Consider the following 24878-nt stretch of genomic DNA (forward strand, 5'->3'; position numbering starts at 1 on the left):
CTTATTTTAAGTATCCCCACGTGATTACTAAAAAAATAAATATCGCCAGGGTTAATGATATACTCAACCTCCGAGAATTGCTGTTGTATTTTTTTAAAAATTAAAACACAATTAAAAAGCAGCAAATACGAGAAAGCGTTCTGAATTATTTTTTTATCTATTTTTATTCACTCTATTTTAATTGCATTCTTTTTTAATCTAATCTATTTTAAAATCATAACATGAATAAATAATTAGATTAATTTAATGGATTACTTTAATAGACTAAAAATAGATTATCTTAATGGCTTTTTATTTAATTTTTTGTTAACTTCCTCTACTACGCATGGCATTCCGATTAATTATTTATAAAAATTTCACACTTATTTTATAATTTATTTTTTATTTTTAGTAAATGAACATTTAATATCTTTCTCTTTTAATAATAATAAAAAAAACTGATTGAAAACATTTAATAAATCTTTGATTTAGAGGACTAAACAACACAATCGCACAATTTAAAAGCAATTTTTATTGAGTTCGATAAAATTGAAAGCATGCAAGAGTTTATAGGGATGGATCACTCATTCTTGATAAGAGATCAATATTTGGCCTGCCTACTTTTACATTCCAGATATTAAAAGTTATCCCAACATATATATCTATAAGCGATAACTGAAATTTAATATAAAATAAGTCCATAAAACCGAGTACATTACCTCAGAATTTTTTTTTTAAATTTTCTTTTTAAACATGGACCTTGAACTCGTAGTCCTTCGACTCCGAGGTCGAGATTCAACTATTCCTAGACAATTGCTTTTTGATGTTAATTGAAAAAATTGGATATTCCAACCTTGATAATACTGTTAAAATCTCATACAAACTGATATGATCTCTTAGTGCTTTTACAAAATGCATTAAACAATTATACAATGGAAAAAATATCAATCAGTTCGATTTCTAATTGGTTAGGGATTAGATTTAAAAACAATATATTTTAAGTATTTTTGCATAATGTGATTTATTTTCTTCTCACGTAAAACGAAAAATATTGTACAAACAGCTGAGTTTTTGAATATCGAATGAAATAATTATGTATCAATTTAAAATATTCACACAAAAGTTTTATACATAACTAAGAGTCAAAAAGTAACTACGAAATTCGTTCTTAAGAAGGAATACAAATGAATTTATATAAAATATTGTTTCAAGGATTCTAACTGCCATAAAAAAAATCTTGGACGATTCAAAGGTATTTATGAAAAATCAATAAATACATGACGATGAATCGTGTGTTATTTTTAACTTCTAATCAACAAAACCTTTTGCAAACTTAGAATGAGATTTGCACTTTAAATTTTGTTTAGATGTATTCCTGATAATGAATATGAACTTTAAAAGTTAATTTTAAAGTATAAAAGAGAATTTCAGTTTAAAAAAATATAGTAACAAGAAAGAAAAATAGTATTGGGTGGTGGGGGGGGGTATGAAATTTCTGTAAATAATGGCAAACAATTTTCGAAAAACCACTGTTATTTCTACATTTTTAAAAAAAATAAATTGTTATTTTGACTAATAATGACTAATTAACCATGCATGATTGTTTTGGAAGGAAGAACGAAAAATTTGGTAAATGTATTTTGAAGTTTGTCTACACTTAATTGATTTTAAAAATTTTAAATGTTTATTTTTATACCTTAGTTTATTAGTTATGCAGATGCAAATATTATTCTAAATGAAACGTAAAAATAACTGATAATAGCAGAATTTCAAACATGCAAAATTCGCCATATTTTAGTATCAATGTCTATTATTTCCTTAAGATGACCATCAATTTATGTCTAAATACGTAGTAATCAATTTTTGTTCTAATATGTTTCTTTATACGGAATTTTATAAAATCAATACGTAAGGAAAAATTTACAACCTTATTTAGTAAGCTTAGAGAGTTTATAGTTTAAGCAAGTGTCAAAGTCACAAAAGTGAGTAGATCTTTCAGTGAGTAAAATCAAAAGTGAGTAAAATCTTTCAAAATCTAAAATGTTTTTTATCTTTCACAATTTTATTTACAAATTTCTCATTTAACGAATTTTCTTTATAATGTTTTTAAATAGAATGACTAGACATTGCAAAATAGATTATAGATTGTATTGCCAATAAACGTCAAATTAGATTTCGTATATTAATCGAAAGTCGCAAATTCCTGACCAATTAGAGTTATTACCAATTAGTTACAAAAAAATTAAACACTGAGATCGTTAAGCAAAAATAAATTCATTTTTTTAATATTTATTTTATTAAGAAATGAATATTTAAGTATGCTGGTATGTAATTTCTCTCTATGAATCAATTATTAAACACAAAGCAAAAGATCATACACTGAAATTCTGAATTGAGCATTCTTACTTATTCAGTATATGTTTATATGTATATAAGATGTATGTTATATATGTATATAAGAAATAATTTATTTTTAAAAACAAAAGTAGGTTTTTTTGGTTAATGCATTTATTGTAGAGACAGACAAACGAATACAGACGTTGGCAAGACTTGATGTGTGTGTTTGTGTGTTTTAATATAAATGTAGAAATAAATTTTTGTTAAGAGTAGAGAAGATGTTCAATAGAACAATTATTTTTAATTCATACGTATGTATATCAACTGTAATCATTGTTCAGTATCTAATTTCTGAAGCTTAAAAATAGACATGTACATTTAATTGAAAAAAAAATGCGTTAAATGGTATACACTATAGTCAATATACTGAAACAATATAGAATCCCATTTTATATTGTTTGAGTCAGTCCCACGGGGGTGGGGTGCACTTCGTAATTGAGGATGAGAAGTTCCGGCATGGTGGATGGTTCTAGCCACCCTGTGGGAAAAAGGTGGGGATGTGGCTCCTGCCATTGATGACAGGATGTACTTCCCAATGGGAGGGTTGTACCGTGGCCGGTGATGGCCTTTAGAACTCCACCACAGTTCCCGCCAGTGTTGCTGTTGCGGAGGTCCTGAGATTTTCGGAGTATAAAGGTATATTGTTTGAGTCAATATATGAAATGCCGAAAAATTACGAAATTTAAATTTTCATACAATCCTCCTGTCCTGATAGCTACTGTTACACTGTTTAAATAACTAGTAGGTTATATTTGCTGGGGCATGAAGTAGTGTTGTGTCCTGATAGTAATTATTTAGTAAAATAGCCAAGACTAACATTTAAACATTTTTCTTTATGAATATAAATTTCGTAATTTTTTCAGCAGTGCATTTATTGATTCAAACAGTCTAAAATAAACAATTTTACAAGTACCAGAACATTTTTCCCACTGAAATTACACACTTATTGCTAACTTGGTACAAATTAGGCCAAATTTTATTTGGGCCACAATTAGAAAGGCCATCCAACATATACATATATCATCTTTTTTAAAAAGAAATTCGAGTGAAAAAAAAGTCACTTGCAGTCCGTTTCATAAATCAGTATAAAAGCAACGTATATGCTCAGAATTATCGAAATATTTTTGCAGCTCTAAAAGCAATTTAATGATATTCAGTATGACATTTTGACTATTATTTTTTAGATTATTTTAGAGCATAGCAGTGCTGCATCATTTGGAAAAATAATACGAGAAATGCCATAATATCTGGTTTATTTTATTCTTTTGCAGATTTTAATTCAAAACGCGCTTTATCATTTATTTTTATTTTTTCATGTTTTCAAAACTGATTTTAATGAATGGGTAATGAATATGACGTTTATAAATTAAACATATTCTGATCTTGCTGTAATATTATTTCTATTTGAAAATTTGCATTCAGAAAGATTGTGTTTTATTGTTGCTTATGGTCAGTCCCAATATATCAGACACCTTACCCGGATTTTAAAAGATAAACTGATTTTTGTCTCACTTTTGAATAAATCTATATGATCTCTTATTTAATTAGAAATAATTAAATTTCTACTAAACATTAAACAAAGATAAATAGTTTGTTTTCATTTGGCTTCTGAAGAATTCTCCTTTTGATTGTATGCCATGGCAAGGAGGAAAAGAGGGACTATGTTAGAAACATTAAGGATGTGTGGACTTTCATTAATAGAATTCGAAAAGGATGTACTAACTTGTGGACATTTTTTTTTACTATAAAAATTATTAAGTAGTAATTTATTGATTTGTTTTATCTTTGTTATTTTTTTAACTTTAATAACAACAAGTTATATATTCATACTGTGAAAATGTTTTAAATAATGATAAAGTATGCATGATATAACTGTGCTGTTAAATTTCCTTGATTGATTTATGTACATAGAATATGGCCGCACTAGTTTATACTTGGGCTTATTCAGAATAATATCTGTGTCAAGTATATAAACTGACAATGAAATAACTCACGAAGAGATAAAAAAAATTAAATTTTAATGTTCCTTAAATTGAAACCTCTAAAATAGGAATTTAGTTGTCATAAATATTGTTAAGCATTTGAATAATATCAATTGGATAATATTAATAAAAGTAAAAAAATTGAAAGATATGACCGCATTATTCAAACAATAGATTTGCCTAGTACAGTTGAATTAATAGAAATACTTATTCCATATAGAATAGAATAAAAGAATAGAACTAGAGACAAAATCGTCTAATTTCATTTCAATTCACACAGTAATTCCCTATGTGAATATTAAAATATTCTGGTAGTATTGCTTGAAAAACAATAATTTTTTTATATAGTTTCAAAGAAACATTGGGTAAAATTACTAAAAATAATAATAATTAAGATTTTTACCATGCATTAGCTATGTTTCATTTCGAAAAAAAGAGAGTTAATGACACTTGGCATCTCTGTAAAAATGTAATGATATTTGACCCGTGTTTAGAATTTTGAAGCATATTTTTTTATCTTAACCTTTTATCCGAGAACAACCAACATTAACCAACTTTTTTAAGTATAGGCCAACTTTCCCCTCTAAATACATCTGAGCATCACGTTTTCTCAAGGCGATTTTCTCAATATGGCGGTCAATGTTTCATTAACCGGCAATTACAACTAGATTCGGGTTATTCGATTGTTTAACAATTAATAACGAGGCCGCCTATCAATTATACAACAGGTTTGGGGATTTTGTTTTTTCGATATAATTTATTAGTTTGGTGAAAAGAGCGGACATTCTTGTTTGAATTCTGCTATATTTCTCCCCTCCCTTGTATGCCTACGCTCGCTGAAGATTTATGACTTCATCCAAAACTTATCTAATAAGGCATCTAACGATCGTCCCGGTGTCTGTCAGTTTTACTTCGAACATAATGATGGTAATATTTCAAATCCTTTTTTCCGTAAATAAGTTGGTAAAAGTTGGTCTTACGATTCGAGTTTTTGGGAATAACTCATAATTATGTAAATGAATATATATTCATTTACCAACTTATAATGAATATATATTCATTTACATACATTTTACAATATAAAAACATACTTGTTATTTACTTTACATAACTTAAAAACTGTAATATATATTATTACAGTTTTTAAGTTATGTAAAGTAAATAACAAGTATGTTTTTATGTTTTATTATTTTCTTTTAAAATAACATCTTTTTGGACTTTTTTAGATAAATGAAATTAATTTAATCTCATCTAATACTGAGCTATTTTATTTCGCTAAAATTCCTTATTTTCTAATAAATAAGGAAAAAAACACATTAAATTCGAATAAATAATATAATGGACAGTGATAAGAATTTGGATGACAAACTGTTAAAAAAACCATGCATGAAATTAACGGTTTTTACATATACATCAATAACAGAAGTAAATCAACGAAGGGAGGAACAAATGAATGCCCCTAATTTAGGGGCATCCCGCCTCTCTTACAATGTCTTGGTAGTAAAATGCATATATATTCATGCAACCTTTACAAACCAAATATTATAATAGGGTAAGAAAATATCATAAGCTGGCCCGTTTTATCATTTGCTACTTTTCTTCTCATCTTCCACTCGTTTTTGATATCATTTATCTTCGTTATGCCACTGAACATTTACCAGATAGCCAAAATGCAAACAACTATGCAAAAGAACTGTATTTAAAAGGTGACAGGATGCCAAAAATTTGTTTTATTCTTCAATTCGCCAGTTTTTAGTTAATTAAAAAGATATTACAATAAAGTTTCAATAATAATACTACACTGTATCAATCTGACCTCTCTTATAGTCAAAAATCCCTCTCATAGTCAGCAAGGCTAGAGGGAAGTACTAAAGGGGAAAACAAATAATCGCATGCTAATGTGATTGTCCTTAGTGTTATGTCAACAATAAAATGCTCCTTAGACTTTGAATTACATTTTAAAATATTTATTATATACAATATATTTGCATATTGTGTGCAATAAGCATAGATTTTGTTAATAAAATGACTTTTTAACTCATTAATCACCTAAACATAAGAAAAAATAATTTGTGCCTGGTGTGCCATGGTCATATTTTATTATTATGCCATTAAAAGTTCGTGGCAATAATTATTGACAAAATTGTTTTGGGGAAAAAGCCGTTAAAAGTAATGTTTTTTGTAATATGAAAGAAATATTCCTCATGCAGTCTCTTAGATCAAAACAATTAAGTACACCATACGTGATTCAAAACCTGGAAGTATTTGTTCTTTATGTTTATCCACAGTTAGCGACACAAAATTAAATGGATGAATTCTGCTGCAAATTCAGCGATTCGTTATCAGATATCTCAGCAGAGGATTCATAAATAAAGCTATTAATAAAAAAAAAAAGACGAAAATGTATTATGAACATAAGATCAACCAGAATATTTTTTTCGGAAGGACATACTTAATCAATTGTTATGCATTTGTATGGAGAAAGAATTGTCGCTTAACTTCCAATAAAAGAGCAAAAGCTGCTCGTGAAACATGCATAATTCATATTGTATAAATAAATATATAACCTGTAATACACATTTCGTTTATATAGCGATTAACACGTTAATAACCTTTATTAATCAGTTCTTTAGTCTGATATCTGCCGTATTATTAAAGGTCTTATATATATTAAGGAAGAACTCCATAAAATATCTCAAACAGATATCATTAGTGCTCTTAATTTCGAACAATATTATATATCTGGTAGTTAAATTTTTATATTATTTTTCTCTTACATTTTTAGTTTTGGTCTGAATATTGATAGATTTTTTTTTTTTTTTTTTTACTTTTTAAAATATACAATTTTTAAAATCAGCAATTAAGAGTTATAGTTTCCTTTATTTCAGGTTAAATATATTAGCAAATATCCACAATCAGGATGTTATTATAAGAGAACGCAGAACATCATTGAAAAATGATGGTCTAGATACAATACAAATTGTGAAATGACATTTGTTTTCATGTTTCAAGAACTCCTTTTTTTGTTTTTTTTAAACAGGGAATTTTTTTAAAACGAAAGTCTTTTTCCGAGATCCAATTAGTAAAGATTTTAGGGATAATTTATTAAATACCTGGCCAGTTTAGCAAAAAATCTTTTTATTTAGCAAATTTTTCACTTCTTACTAGCAGTTACTTTTCTCAAGCACTTGTTAATTTGCATGATTCAAATTCCAAACAAAGTTAAATGTGAATATATGGAAATACAATTGAAGAGGTTAGGGAGGGGGTGGGGGTGGGGGTGGAATCATTGGTTCATTGAATGTGTTTTGCTTTTTAATGAATTATCAGTTTTCCAATATATTGTATACATATATTGCTGCATATATCATTCTGATTAATTTTTATTACACAATTTTTGTTAAGGTCTTTGATATGGGGCTACAATCGATACTGCTATCAATGAAAAGTAAACTAAAGCAAAGGCACGTCTTAATTTAGTGTATAGAATAAGAGTATAAATCCATTTATCAAGCTGAGGGCCCATATTTTGCATATGCCCCCTACAAATGCGAGTGTTTCTTCCAAAAGAAAACCCTCTTACAAGCTTGGATTGATAGGAATGAACAATAACTAAGTGAAAATCCGTGCGATATCTTTGACTCCTTCAACACGTTCGTAACAAAGCGTTAACACAGTTTTACCGCTTTCGGTAGCCGTGTCTAATTGTTAACATGTGATCGGAATCAACAGGTGGGCACGTATTCAGGGTATCACACAACATCTTGGCAGGAACTCCTCACGTTTCAAACCCTCCAATAATTACTTCAGTCAGTAAGAGAAGTTTTTGATCACGATTCTTCCCGCTTTAATGAGGGTTTTATGCAAATTGCACGGAGTTGTTATTGTGAATGGACACATCTGTTAAAAAGCATCCATTCTGGCCAAAGAAGATGAATATAGCATTACAGGCAAACTGTGGAAATTGATTTTACGGTTTCTTAGCACCTGAAAAGTGCTTTACCAAAAAATGATCAAATTGATTCTTTGGCTTATCTTTTCCTGTTTTAGGTTCTTTCGTGGTTCTATATTCACGGTGGAAAATATTTACTGTGTTGTTTAATCAGGAGGAGCAAAGCACGATGTTGATTGGTAAAAAAATATCCGACCTTTTTTTTTCAGGAAAATTCAGCAGCTAAAGGAATTAAAGTTAATGACGGAAGTTCTTAACCCCAAAATAATCATTAATGATAGAAAATCAATTATTCTTAAAGCCTTTTATCAGGGAATGAGGCAAACATCATGGCACGAAATATTTCTTATAACCACGATGCAGCTATCAATTAAACAACTTATAATATTAGTACTGTTTTTCTGCTTTCATACTCTAATTCACAAGTGATCAAATTTGAAAACATTAAAGTTATTTAAATTAATAAACCATAACTATCGCAATTGCCAGTCGATGTTATCAGAATGAAAAATTAAACTGTTTTAGACTAATTTGGTTCATTTATTTGCTACTTGACAACCATCGATATTGCTAAATCGGAAGTCACGTGATTTGAATGAACATAATATTCAGCATAGCTTTTTATGTTTTGAGTTAATGAATTTGAGTTTTGAATTTCAACCAGTTAACTCATATAAAACAGGTTGCGTTAAAAAAGAAGGAACGGGTATTCTTATGAAACGTTAGTCGAGATCAATATCGATCGATTTGATATAAAAAAAACAAAGGAATCAAATTGAAACAAGGATTTAATCATGTTTTAATTCAATTTTTGACTTCCACAGTAATTATTACTGCTTCTCTTATATAAATAATATAACAGTCATCCTACATAATTAATAAAGCGGTGATATATACACTTAAGAAGTGTACATAGTTAAAAAAAAAACATTGTCCGAAGTTATACTTAATCTGATGATACGAATGTAGCAAAATTTGCGCTTAGATTTGCGTTTTTAATGTAATAATTTTCTTTTCACAACTGTTTATTAAATATCCATTATTTTAAATTAAAATATACAATAAATTTTAATTATTAATATTAGGCAATATTTAAAAGATATATATAGGCAATATTTAAAAGGATATGTTAAAAATGAAAGAGCACATTTTGCAGAAAGAGATTTAAAATAGTTAATCGTAGAAAAAAATTGTCCAATATTGTTTCGGAGTTTAGATTAGTTATATTAACGCCTCATTTTAAAGCAACAATAGGCTTATTTTAGGACGATTTCATAATTTCTAGCAGCGGTCAGATGATGAGGACGGCATCTTGTATCCCTTTCTCCAAACTTCCGCACCACACAAATGGGAGGACATTTGACTCAATGGATTTAGCGTGAACTAGATCCGCTTACACAACGATTCTTTGGTAGAATTGGGTCTCGAACCTGGATCTCATCGGTCCCAAAGACGAGACTTTTCCACCAGGCCACCGCGGCACCAAAAATTGTTTCGGAGAGGAAATCCTCAGAGTATAGTTGTTAATTCACACAAAGTTATAAGAAAGGAAATGTTAAATAACGATAATAGCTTATGTACGTACCAATCAAATAAGACAGGCTGTCATCTTTGGAGATATTATCTGTGGCCGAACATACATCTGTTTCCTCTCCACTCTCATCGTGAAGCGTGTCCATTTCGTCTCCTTTGAAGGAAAAAATAACTTTAAAGAATTCGATTATTTCAAAATAAATTTGTACATTAAAAGAAATGTCAATCTGGAAAATAAATAGGAATTAATTAGGAATATATGTCTTAATACACTAAATACTAAAGGGTGTCCTAAAATTAAAGCAAGATTTGAATTTGCCACCAATCGTGCAGTAAAGTGTTGTAACCTTATTTAAAAAACCATCTGGCATTTGATAAATTAGGGTTAGTAAAAATGGAAGCTACATGATAGAACAACGTGTTAGGTCAAAATTTAAATTAAATAAATAAATAAAAAAACAGTGTTCTTTCTTTTTTAAAATTGTTGTATTTTTATTGAATGGTAAAGCACACAAGATACGGTTTATTTGGAATAACACACATGGTAAATGGCATCCATGCCAGCAAAGGCATGGAGACTATTCATCAAATTTTCCATGAACACCATTCTTTCATCGAAATTTTCCATGATCATTTTGCATAAATGTAGATGAATTTCATTGATGCGATGTTGAATTTCCTCCTTCAATGCACGCATACTTGTGGGCTTGTTGACATATCCTTTGACTTCAATTAAGCCCAAAAAAGAAAATACAATGGTGTTAAATCACACGATCTAAGTGGACAGTTCTGAAATTTTCGAACTATGGCCGTCAGATTTTCATTATTTTTGAAATATTGTTCAACAATAAAAACACGTTGTTCTATCGAGTAACGCTCCACTTTTATTAACCCTAAACTATCAGCTGTCAAAAGTTTTTTTTTTTTTTAATAGGTTTACCAAAAGTTTACTGCACGAATGGTGGCAAATTCAAATCTTACTTTAATTTTGGAACATCCTTTATAAGTAGAGAGTGAATTTGTTTTTCATTGAATACATTAGAGTCAAAGGGATTTCCATTGAAAATATAAGCTATGAATTTCCCTTGAAACATCGATAAGTTTGACTGTTTTACTCATGTTTGAAAAAGATAAGATTTATTAAACTTTTTTTTTCTTTTGGAAATTTTTTATACAATTTAATACGAAAAGTTATTAAAAATCATAAGAAGAATTTAAACAAGCCTTTTTAGAGTGAAATAATTATCCTTCTAGAACAACAAATACACAAATTCTTTGGAACGATGAGAGATAAGAATTACGATACAGTTTTTAAAAAAAATCCTTGTCGGTGTGTTTTTTATTTTTTCCTTCATAGATTTTAGAATATCACTTGTATAGTAATATTATATAATTATATAATATTATATGATTATAATATTTATAACATGAATTTTTTTTAATTCTTTGACGGCATTTTAAAAGGAAAAAAAAATTAAACTTCAGAAATATTATGGATTTATAATTAAAGAAGGCCAGGATTAATTTTTTTTTCTTTTTTTTTATAAGATTATTCAATCGAATCAGTTTTAAATCTCAGATAAAATCTTGATTTCCAAAATTTATAATGATTAAATCTAGATTAAAATTAATTTCTAAAGCTTTAATACATGTATAAACCAAACACATAAAAATTATTTGGCCATTCATATGAAATATTCATCGTTAAAACAATTTTGCTGTCAATAAAGACAATATCATGTTTTATTATATTAAACACAAAGAAAGGTTTTGATACAAAAATTAAAAATTCAATGATATTTAAATTAAGAATATTCAGTTCATGGCTATACACTTTAAATCTAAAAGTCTGTGATAACGAAAAGTGCAGTAAATTAAAGAGGCATTCGAAAAACAAAAGCAAAAAAAAAAAAAAAGTGAATGGTAAATTACTTCGAAAAAAAAGCTGTTTTTATCGACTTAGAACATAATAAATCGATAAAAGATTTCAATTTTCAAGAGATTTTTTTGAAGATTTTCAATAAGAGGTTTACAATTTAATAAGAGATTTTCCCGATTCATTGAAGTACTGGAAAATCGATGTATCATCAGAAATTTATAATATCATTCATAAATTAAGGACTTTGGAGAAGGATTTCGATTGTACGTAGTCCTAATTGTACGTAAAATTTAACAGATATAACAAAAACAAGAAAGTAATTTATCTTTGAAATGGCTTCAGATGTATTTTATGTTTTGTTTGACGTTATTTTTACATTATGATAAAAAGAATTTAAGGAATCAAAATAACTTTTATAAAAGAGAGGTAAATAAATGAATTACATACTGAAGTACTACATTCCATTTTATTTTTATTTCTTTATCAGGTATTATAAGGATTTTAATGTAGCCTAAAATATTACAGAACGTTTAATAAAAATAGCGTATAAAATGCATGTGTATTTCATTTATTTATTTTAAAAAAGATAAAAATGCATTTTTTGGCAAAATCCTCATTTTAGCTCTTTTCTAGTTGAGTAGAATTTTTCTTTTCGTCATATTCAAAGTTATGAGTTTTATATAATATATTTTATATCCAAAATATCAAATAAAAAGAGAATTTTATGAATGTGACTTTAAAATAAAGTTATATGAACAAATTCGTTTATAAATATATAATTTGAATCGTTAACATGAATGCTTTACATTAAAAACATTAAAATTTTTAACAATCAAAATTAATCTTAAATCGCAGTGAAATGGAATGGAATAGTGAAATTCAGAAAAGAGTATATCCTCTGAAGAATTTACTGTTTAAAGTCTGTCATTTATAAATATACTTAATTTTAAAAAGCATTCCTTTCTAATTCTTTTATGTGCTTTTATAAGTTTTCATGTATACAATTTTAAATTTAAAGCAACAACATTTGATAAAAAAATAAAATGAATGAATAAATCAAACCGATGAAATTATCGTAAAAAGAAACAGTGGTTCTAGACACAAATACTGCCAAATTAACAAATATTTTAAAGAATAGAAAATTCTAATGTACAAAAAAATTCTTAATTTTATTGGATATACTAATTAAATAATTAACAAATGAAAGCTTATTTCACTACTATGAAAAAAAGTTCTTTTTAAATTCTCTTTAGTGATTGTAATTTTTTTTTTATCTTAGTTAAATATTGTTTTAAGATAACTGTAGAAAGTTTTTTCACCAGCATTAAAGCTTTCAATTCTTTATTAACTGCAACTTTAATAAAAGATAGGATACAAAATCACTATAAAGTGTTAAAGAAAAACGAAAATAAACCTCCTGTTAATATTTTAATCAATTTATGACATAATTTCTCAATATTAAAGTAAAAACACTGATAAATCCTACTTTCGAATATCCACGCCCATGGGGACAAAAAATTCACAGAAATTTGTTAAAGAAAAACGTCAGACAATTCTCTTGGAATTGCTTTGATAGTTCACTAAAATATATATATATATTTTTTTTATTTAAACTAATATGAAGGTTGTATTATTAGTTTCGTTTCAGATAAGCAACGTTAATTATGGAATTCTCTTGTGAATAATTATTTAGCTGTCACTAAAAAAATAATCGTAAGTTCGTTATAAAAAATTATTATTTCATTACAGAGAGAAAATATCGTTTGCATTATTCTTTTGCAATTATTATGGTTTTATCATTTATATGTTGCCAAAATTTGGCCAATATAAAAACTGGGAAATGTACAGCATATTTTTTTATTATATTTTATGTAGTTAATAAATTCTCACAGCTTGAGTTTATAGTAAAAGTTAAAAATCTGGTAAAAATAATATATTTTCATGATAATTCTAAATTTTAGCCTTCCTTTTTATAAAATTGAAAAATATATTTATTTTTATTCCATAACGAATTCTCTTTTATTGCAAAATAAAAATAATTTCTCTGAAATTTTATCTTAAGACTTTAAAAGGAAATCAATTAAATTGATTTTTAATCAATAAAAATGGATGATAAAATAATCATAAATTTCACCAATAAAGTGAGAAAATGATTAATTCTACCAATAGCACACACACACACACACAAATCATCGTCAGTGACAAATCCTACTGTAAATAAAAATTAAATTTAAAAATATGCTGCAGTTAGCCAAAATAAAATGTGGAATTTATTTGTTTGAGACAAAATTTTAAAGAAAAAGTTGAGTAAAAAATTGTTTTTACAGAGAAATAAAAATATCCCAGAATGAAAACAACAAATTATCGTCTGCTATTTTATAAGTACAAGTATTAACTCGATCATTTTAATCATAATCTTAACTTACGTTATTTAGAATAGTGCTAAATGGTATCTTCTTTTAAAATAGTGCTAAATGGTATCTTCTTTTAAAATAGTACTAAATGGTATCTTTATCAATTTTTTTAAAAATATCACTTTTTTCAAGACGTCTATCTTCTTTTGGGCTTTTTTAAAAATTCCAATAATTTATTTTTTAATGTTGCCACTGTTGTGATAAAATTGGAGGGGGACATTTTATTTTTGTAAGGAATTTAAACTAAAACTGAGAGAAAAAATAATATATTACTAGGAATACTGTTTTCTTGTTGAATCTTCATATTGCTTTAAAGTTATGCGTGATAAAAAAAAAAAAGAGCCTTCAGCAATAGAGCACTATTCCCCATTATTTACCTTTTATTAAAATGTTATGGTTCAGATAATTAGTAGTATTCCATTTGTGTAAAGGGGGGAATGAAACTTCAAGCTTTGATGGGGGGGATGAGGAGAGGGGAAGCTTCTGAACAAATCGCTCATCTGTTGGGAAATCAAAAATCGCGCTTAGAAACTCAGGATTTTTTTTTTTGTCTCGTGGAAATCTGCGTTTATCTCTTGTGAATCATGTCTGGTAATTTTTATGTAGAAAAAAATATTCTCACTTTCTTTCTGCCTCTTTTTATTTTCTTTGTGCTTTTCCCGAGATTATCGTGTTTTCATAATATTCGAATGTAAAAAAAAATTATGTTGCTTGAAGTTGATAATGCAAATTACCGAATCTTCAAGAATAAAAACTGTTATTACATCGTTGTCGCACACTTATATGCTTTTCGTAAAAATTTCCTGCATATGTTACAAAAATTAGCAAATTTTTACAAACAATAGCAAAAACATAAAAGAAATAATTTTAGAGGCTCTTTTTTCATTCGCTTTCATACGATAATTTTTTTTCAAAGTTCATTAACAGAAAACTGAGAAAAAAAAATACTTGAAATTACCTGAAAGGATTTAATATAAAAGTCTTTTAAATTTCAAATAGGTTGGCCGAGGTGTTCTAAATCTGCACCTATTATTTTCTATATCTTAAAATTTATGAAGTAAAGTAGCAATGCAAAAGATGGACAGTCGAATACACAGTAGCAATGCAAAAGATGGACAGTCGAATACACAGTAGCAATGCAAAAGATGGACAGTCGAATACACAGTGTTTTTAATTATTATTAACCGGACTGATTCATTTTTCTTCCTTCTAGTTACCATGTCATTTGAACAAAAAAAAAAAAAAAAAATTGCAGCATTATTATGATTAATTATCAAGTGAAAAATAGGAATTTATATCTGAGAAACAAAACAAATTATGTACTGCCTAAATTTTATGTTTTTAGATAATGTATTTTTTAATGTATGTTTTTTAATTTAAGAAACATTATTCATTCAATATTTAATAATAGTACTAGTTCTAAATATAATCGTTATAACTACTATTATCTGCGTGATTTTCACGGTAGAAAAGATTAGTAGTTTAATTCAACTTTCACGTTTTTGTATCACTAACATTGATAGTATTTTTATACGATATCCTGGTAACTATACAGGTTGTTGTTGTTGTATATGGTTTATTGGCGCAAGAGCCATATTTGGCTATACTGCGCCAAGCATACGGTAAAATCAGATCAGACATTTAAAACAAGACATTTTAAAAACAAGTGAAAGCAATAAAAACCACGTAAAATGCGTCAATACAAATATTAAAAAACCGTCTTAACGTAGGACAATGATTAACGTAAATGTAAAATAATCATATAATAAAATACATTTAACATAAAAGGAAGAACAAACAGATGAAATAGGTGTTATATATAGTTGATAAAACCAATAGCTCTTAAAAATTTAAAAACATTTGGGTGGCATTTTTCACCCACTAGGTCTTGCAAGTTAAGAGAAGACGAGTAGAAAAAATTATGACGATGAACATTAAAATCGAATGAATCAATTAAAATATGTTTCACACTAAAAGCAATATGACAAGTGGGGCAAATTGGCACCCTTTCACCCAAGATGAGATGGGGTAACTATACAGATAGTTTAAGAATTTCGATTCTCTTTTCTCAATATTTTAATTCAACTATGAAGCATGCCGAAAATTAAAAGAAGCCTCTTTATTTCTTCACCATGAAAAAAAAAAAATAGTGACATTCTAATCAGACAGACGATTTTACGCGTAGTAAAACAACACGTTCCACATGTGCTATTATCAAGTTGCTTCTTCTTTTAAAATTTTATTTTAAAGGATCCGTTTAACAGGAAGCAGTAGTACTGTGATGGCAAAATGATTCTCTACGATATTATAAGCAAATATATTATTATAGCTTTACTTGACAAGCAAATGGCTTAGTTATGAGCGAGTGGGTCAAAACTTGGGTAACAAACAACATAGGGAGCATATACGTGATCAGCATAAGAAAGAAAAAAAATCACATATGGAATAAAAACAAATATTTTAATTTTTTTATTTTGAGCTAATAGTAGAGTTGTTCTTGGTAGTACAAGTAACAGGAGTTAACCTTTTGCACTCCTAAAAGTAATGAATTAGTACATATGTGAGTACAAGGATGCCTCGTAGTACTTAAAAATCGCAGTAGTTGTAGCTTTGATGTAACTCCTAAAATTTAATGTGAAAGTCTTTTCTTTACAACTTTTATAATGGCCATTATCCAAGAAGAATGTGGAAACGGTTCAAACTGTATAATGGCCAGTCAGACTGAGCATAGAAGTGCGTAGGATTAAAATAAAAAGAGCTGGTGCGAAAATTAAATTATTCGTACCAGCTTAATTTGAGCTATACCTAACACATATGTTCCATAAAAAGTTAATTATACGGAATGCGATATGGCATCGCGCATGATGTACTCATGACATTACATTCGCATTCGGCAAGGTTAGTGCATAGGGATTGCAATACCGGTATACCGGGATACCGAATACCGGTATTTTGAGCCATTTATACAATTTTGTAATACCGGTATTCACAAGTTTAAATACCGGTTTTTCGGTATTTACTGGAAATTTTTAAAATTGTCTCCACTATTGTTCAAGGATCGCCAACAAAGCAAAATAGTATATTTTTTTTGTTTTTATGTCTCTCTAACGGGCGAAATTAATTAGCTAATTAATGGATTAATTAATTGCTTAAATCTAAATTGGCGAAACATGGATTATCCCTGAAAGAAGATATTGTAACCATAATGACTGATGGAGCAACCGTTATGAAAAAAGTTGGAAAGTTGATTGGTGGAAATCAGCAATTGTGCTATTCTCATGGAATTCAATTAGGAGTAATAGATGTATTATACCAAAAAAATAAAGAACGGAAGAATCCAAATACGGTGTATATAGAAACTTCGGATTCCACCTTTGAAGAGAGTAAGAGTGAGAGTGACATTGGCAAGGAAGATAATGACAATGTAATTGTTGAAGAGGATATTGCTAGTAAGGATGAAATATTAACCCATCAAGAATTGCTTCCTATAATTTATAAAGTTCGAAAAATCGTTAAGATATTTAAACGTTCCCTTTTAAAAAAATGACATATTACTAAAATATATACTAACTGAAAATAAAACAGAATATATGTTAATATTAGATTCTAAAACTGATTGGGAAAGTTTACTCCTAATGATGGAACGATTTTTGAAACTGAAAAATCCTATCCAAAAAGCAATAATCGACTTAATTCTGTAAATTAATTTTTTAGATAGTGAATTCGACTTAATATCCAGAACTATATCAGCTTTACTTCCAATAAAACTGACTATGGAAGCATTATGTTGGAGAGATTCTAATTTATTAACAGCCAATGCAACAATAAATTTTAGGTTGCAGTCACTGAAAGAACAGCACGCATCACTATCTGAAGAATTATATATAACATTGAAAAATCGCACAGAAGAGGCATACCGAAATAGAAAATGTCTTATGGTATTTACATAATTATAATGATTTTAAAAATGAAAATGAAAAAGAAGAAAAGAAAATAACCAATTGAAATCTGATTAAGTTTATAGTAAATTTTCTGTTCCTTTTCTGTTCCTTTTATTGTTTATTTTATGTTCCTTTACTTTTTTGTGACTCTTTATATACTGTTATAATTTATAAGTTACAAATTATTTTTAGTGATATTTACACTCTCTACTAAAACTGGCAAATAAAACAAAGAAACACATGCGTTTTCTTTCTTTTTCTTAAATTTCTAAAACCGGTATCCCGGTATTAAGATCTAAAAAATACCGAATACCGGTATTGAAATTTTGGTCCGGTATTGCAATCCCTATTAGTGCATTTTTACAATATGATCCTTTTAGTGTTTCATTCCGTCAAATAGTAACATAAAATTGAGAATGCATTTTGGGTTTTCCTTCTTTTTGCTGATCCATTGGCTACAAAATATATAATCTTTGGCTATTCTTTTTGGCAATTAATCGCTGTTATGCGGTTAATACACAAGCACCAGAAAACCGAATATGTATTTTGGACATATTTTTATGAGCGATTAAAATCAAAATTTAACCAAGAACTACAATTATAGTCACAAAGCCACATACCAAATTTCATTTATTTAAATCATTGAGTTATAGCGATCATATGCCTACTGAAGTATTGACTGCCAGGTGGTCAACCCCTAGTTGAAAAGGTTCAAATTTAGATGCGGATGTATGCCTCTTCTGTGCCTCTTCTGTGTAATAAATTTTACCCTTCTTGCTCTTTTCGTTTTGCAATTATCATATTAACTTATACTCGGACATCCGGTGGATGCATGGATTTCGCTCAAAATTTGATAGAAATCTTCAAATTTGAAATAAAGACCACCTGTAACAAATTTCACGCATCCGGCTCAAAGTATTTTCAGGTTATTATGTTTACAGATAATCAGATATAATACCAAAAATGTGTTTTTCGAACGCGTGGAGGTGTGAAATGAATTCTTCAAAATCCCCAGTTCTAATTTTTTTGGCGATTTCAATATTTTCTCTTTGTTTACTTTACATATGAGAAAATAAAAAGCAAGGATGAAAATTGGTAGCAAACATTGAGCGATTTGAGTTTCAATTCGCTCTAATGGCTTATAAACAATATGGTTTCGATTATTCAAATATACCATATTTTACAGCTATATAATATATTGCTATAAAATAATTTAAAAAAAAATAATTAAAAACAGAAAAATCTAGTATGGTAAGAAAATTAACCTCACTGAAAGGATAATGTTTTGAATTTTATGGTAATAAAAAATTTAATTTCATCCTCTTAATTTTTTTCAAAAGCTATGTTGAAAAAAAAAAAAAATTCGCCCAATTTGTAATTAATTAATTTTTTTAAAAAAACTGTGCAGATTCTTACCTTTTAAAGACTTGTTTTCAAAATGATCTGGTATGTAAAGTACCGACGCGCAAACACACTTTTATTTATCATTAGCAGACAAAGAGGTAATCAGAAAGTAAAAAGAAATTTCACTCACCTTTTTATTCACTTTCATCACATTGCATAAAAGAAATGCTCCACGTTAAGCAGACTGATTATTTAATTTGGTTTTTAAACCGAAGAAATTTATAAAGTAAATATTTTTCTGAGTAACAATTTTGCTTCTCAAAATAAATATTAAAATATAATTAAGATGGAAAAAAAATCGTCAGCAACTTTAAGATTAAATATTGACCTTAAGGACATTATAAGCAATGATTAATACTTTACCTTTAAATAGAAAAAATTGTGAAACAACTTGTTGACTATAAATGAAAAGAATTCCAAAATCATCAAAATGGTAATGAAATCAAAATTACAATTAAATTGGATGAAATGTTATGAGTGGAAATGACAAGGAAACAGAGAAACTCGATTTAGAACCGGAACGATTCGTTTGTTCTTAAAAGCAATGAAACATTCTTGAGATCAAGTTATAATCAAGAATGAATAAATATTATTTTATTAAAAATTACATGCAAAATGCATCATAACATCTCACGTTTGTGTCATTTTTGAAGCAATCAAATTTGAATTTCTAAATTTCGTCTTTTTGAAACGACGATTGATATACAAAAGATTTATTTCTAATTAAAAGGTGATCAAAAGTTGTTTTTTTAAACCTGATTCGCGATCTTTCACATCTTGGTAAGGACAAATGAAATCTTATTTTTCTCTCCCTAAAAAAGAATACTTCTATTTGTTTAGATTTTCATTTTACCAACTATCAGAATAATCTTTAAAATGTTTGAGTGTGGATTTTGTTATAGTTAAAACAATTGATATTATTGGGTTTAATACATTTAAATGGCATTGAAATCAATTGTAAGCAATTGTAATTTGAATCATAATCAAGTAATGGCGGAAAAAGTTTTTTAAGTGAGTCCATTTACAAACAATGCTGCCCTTTCCTGTGATATAATTAGATGATGGTTTCCTGTCTTTAACCGCTTAACTGTTTTGCCCGAGTGCCATACGTGCATCAATTTATCGAATTTTGATAGTTGTAAGCAAAAAATAAACCATTCATAACAATTATAATCCAATATTAAAATTATTTCGAATACATAGATAAGTCAAGTATTCAATGGATTTCCATTTGAATCAAAATAAGAAAATATTCTCAAAATAGAAGGTGTCATTTTATTAGATAGTAAAGAAAATAAAACAGTTAAGCGGTTGAACAAATTTAAGATATGCATAGCACAATGAGCAGAACGGTGCAAGGCTTCTAAAATAGTATAAATCATGTGCCTATAAAAATTTCCAGTTTAAAAATATTTTGTCGAGGAAGTCATTAAAAACATGTTATGCAAAATATTTAACCAAAACTAGTTTTTAATTAACTGTTAGGTGGAAAACAGAATAACCAACTTCTACAATGACTCCTTTCTTCTTGCAGCAAATGGACACACAAACCAGCGTTTTGCAAGACTGCATTGGAATTTTCTACGCTACTAATGTAAAGCAAACCTGTTTCGACACGCGTTTAATCAAAAAACAAGACGACGGAATTAAAAAGAATGCGTGTACCAATTCGTACTATTAAATTGCACCTGCTTTCTGATACAAAAGATACCAACAAGAATTGGTTCTTGTAAGCATTACTATGATGAACTATATTATTGCAGAACTATCTTGCGAAATTTTTTCTCGGAATATAAGCAATGGCGGTATTTTGTATTCTGCGAAAAAAGCGATGAGTACTTATGATATTAGACATTCATTGTTTATTAAAGCTGATATTTGTATTGGTAGAGAATGCCTTTTTTTTTTTTAAATCGCCGATAATTAATGAAACTATCTTGAGAGGTCTTCCCAAAACTTTCTCGCACATTTATAAACTTGTCATTCCAAAGAACGCCATACATGGTATTGACCTACAATAGTTACGAAATATTAACTTTTTGGCATAAATTAAGCATTTTTACCGAATCTATCGTGTTATACTTGGCGAGTTATTTGATGGCATGCTATTAATAATATCCGCAAATCGAGTTTGTGTTATAAATACGTTTTTCTCAACCGATTCAAATAAAAATTTGACACAAAATTACACTTGTAGTTACAAATTCCTATACCAAATTTGATATATTTAAGTCACTGCATTTAGGAATTATTGCGTTCACTTATTTCTAAAAGTACAGACCGACAGACAATCAACTCCTTGTTGGATTTCACTTTACACTATAAATGTTGTATCTGTGTATCGAATTTCATCAATCTAGCTCTCTTCGTTTTTTAATTGCCGTGTTAACTTATTTCAAGCAGTTGTTTCCTCTGAGCAGATTTCGTTCAAAATTTGATAGAAATCTACAAATTTGGTGTAAAGACAGTACACCAAGTTTCAACTGACTAGTTTGTTCGGCCAATCGTTTTTGGGTTATCTTTGTCACAAACAGACAGACGGACATTTTCCAAAAATGTGTTTTTCGAACTCAGGGAGGCCTTAAACATGAAAATTCCACAAAATCTCGAGTTCGAACTTTTTCAGGAAGACTACACTTTCTCTAAACTACATATACTAGAAAGTAAAAACTTGCCGATAGATTTTTTTTTTTTTTTTTTTTTTTTAACTTACCGATAGTTAGTGAAAAACTAAAGATATTGAATTAGTAAGCTTGTTTCTAATGATAAACGTTAGCTTAGGTGAATTAAAGACTTCAGAAAGTTCAATTTGTTACAAGTTTTAAAACGTTTACAGAACCTATACATATTCACAACATGTTTTTTGAACTTATAAAGACAAAAGAATCCAACATTTATCATTTATCAAAACTTATAATTTTATTGATAAGAACGAGAAAAAACTTTTTAATTTAATAGAGTTGGTTATAATTAATAAAATGTTAAAGTGAATGAACAAGAAGTTTTTTTTCTAATGGAACAAACAAGTTGATTTAGCGAATTAAAAACTTCAGAAAATTGATTCAACTTATTAAAAGTTTTAAAACTTTTAAAAAACATAAATATATTAATATTATGTTATTATATATTAATATTATGTTATTAATATTATTTTATATTATATTATACTATCAACATTTATTATAAAATGCTGTTTTGTCATTCAATGCAAATTTAAGTAATTTTCGTACGCTTAAAAATTTTTCTAGCATCGGTTAATTGTGTGAAATTCGCCAAAAAAATTGAGTTTCAGTGTTCGGGAAATTAGAATTTTTGTATGTGGCATTTGACTTTTTTTGTATGTGTGAAAATTTTTAGGCCATAATTAGATTTCTTATAAAATCATCATTCATTTATAGAATTTAATTTCAAAAATTTGAAAAAGCTACAATCATATTTTAATGATTTAGAACAAGAGCTTTTAAACTATAAATAGAGACTCAAAATGGTACCATTTAAGATTGGATAATGCAGGCTTTGTTAAAAAATTTTAAAAATAAAAATATCAAACGAAACTCCATTCCATTTCTTCTTGTGACTTTTAGTTTTCCTACTTGAAATATATTTGAAGTCTTATATATTTTTTCCAGGTTAAGAATGAGTTCACAATCAGCAACGGTTCGCAAAAGAGAAAATTTTAAAAAGACATAATTTAATAGAGAAATCTAAACGGATCACTTACAGGCATGAAATTACAAGAAAATGTATTGATTGAAGTACAAAAAATTTAATTTGATAACAGCAAGACGATCGAGAATGATCTTTTTTTTTATTGGATATTTGTTTAAAAAATGAAAGATGCGAAATAGCATCGTTAAAAAAATCAATTCGCTTCGTATTAAAAAGTGCTTTAAATACCGTCTCTTTTTAAATTCGAAGTAAGGTAAATAATTAACGTAAAAATTTGATGTGTTTTGTTCTTTCTAATGGTAAAATCATTGACAACAGAGAAAGAGCATATACCATCAATAAAGAGAGATGATATAATCATTGATGTGAGAGAGGGGGGTATGAAAATCGGAGTAGAATACAAATGTCGTAGAGAAAGAATATAACCACGGACACAGAATATAATAGGCGAAGAAAGAAAACTCGAATAGAATTTGTTATCAAATTAGAAGTTCATAAATTGTTAAATAAGTGGATTAAGGGTCTTGATTCTTCATGAATTTTGAGGTCGCTTGTATGAATTTTCAGAACGTCAGCATGGTATATACAGGTATATCAGTTTTTCTAAATTTATAGGGGGGGGAGTTCAAGAAGCCATACGAGTTCAAACTATTTCATAGCTTTAACAAATAAGTTAATTTCTTTTTTCTGGAATTCAGTAATAAATGATTGATTTTTTTAAATTTTTATTACCATTTATATGTGAACTTTGTATTATTATTTATGTGAAAGCTACGGAATTTGTTCGTAAATTAATTCATATCACCGTTGAAAAGAAACAAAGCAAAAAAAAAAAAAAAAAAAAAAAATCAAAGAAAAAAAAATTTGTTAAAAATTGTATTGTTTGAAATTTTTTTTGTCTCTTTCTCTTTTTTACCTCGTGTATTTTATGTCAAAACAAGTGTCTGCATTTTGAGGAATTTCTCGTACCTTCTTAATTCCTATTATTCCAACATTTCCAATCCGAACTGTATATTCCCATTAGTTCGGATAATCAAATTAATTTCGATTAATCGTCTCTGTCCTCCAAGTGAAATTTCAAATATTAGAAGAAACAAAGAAAAGGGTTAAAAGTAAAGAAAAGAACTTAGTTACGCAAGAGAAGCAACTCACTTTTGAGAGAGCGGGGTTTGGCCTGTTTTCTCCTGGACATCGTTGCCAGTTGGAGAAAAGCGAAACTTTTCCTGGGCGGGAAAAAGTCACGCGCGCACCCGATCGTCTGCGGCAGTGGTCGGCACACTTGTCAACCCCAAGAAATAGCCGCTGTCTGCATGGGGAAACGTCCGTTCTCTTTTACGACGACGAAACACAACACCGTCGCCCGACGATTTTCTGCGAGGCGCGATCGTTTCTTGCGCAATGCCAGACCCCCTCCTTTCCCTTCCCACCCCTGGGGGATTCCTTCCGCGCACGTGCGATACAACCCTTCGATTCCATTTCTTCCGCGACGAGGTGCCCCCCCCCCCTCCTTTATTTTTTCATGTCGCTCTCACTCTCTGGATGAGGTGGAAAAACAGACACGAGCCTTTTCTTCTCTGATCGGCGGACATCGTTTTCGCCTAAACGGTGGGGATCATACCTAGCTACGTAATGGTGACGTCACTAATCGGAATGTGATGTCATTCGTCTCGAGACCGTTGTGGGTAATTTTGATTGTCCAAACTGTCAAAATCAAAGGGTTAATTAAAT

The 24878-nt window shown here is 28.5% G+C and overlaps 1 protein-coding gene across 1 annotated transcript in view; it reads right to left on the bottom strand.

Moving 5' to 3' along the window:
- LOC129963667 (zinc finger protein 423-like) overlaps positions 1–24474 on the bottom strand; it is a 206825-nt gene extending 182351 nt beyond the window's left edge. The window contains exons 1-2 of the mRNA XM_056078163.1: positions 24303–24474; positions 9896–9997 (exon numbers count right to left, since the gene is read on the bottom strand). Of these exons, the coding sequence (XP_055934138.1) occupies positions 9896–9997; positions 24303–24342 (142 nt within the window). The 5' untranslated portion in view covers positions 24343–24474. The remainder of the gene's footprint in view (positions 1–9895; positions 9998–24302) is intronic.
- Positions 24475–24878: the final 404 nt, after the last annotated feature.

This window comes from Argiope bruennichi, chromosome 3, assembly GCF_947563725.1.
Source record: "Argiope bruennichi chromosome 3, qqArgBrue1.1, whole genome shotgun sequence".
In the NCBI taxonomy this organism is placed as follows: Eukaryota; Metazoa; Arthropoda; class Arachnida; order Araneae; family Araneidae; genus Argiope; species Argiope bruennichi.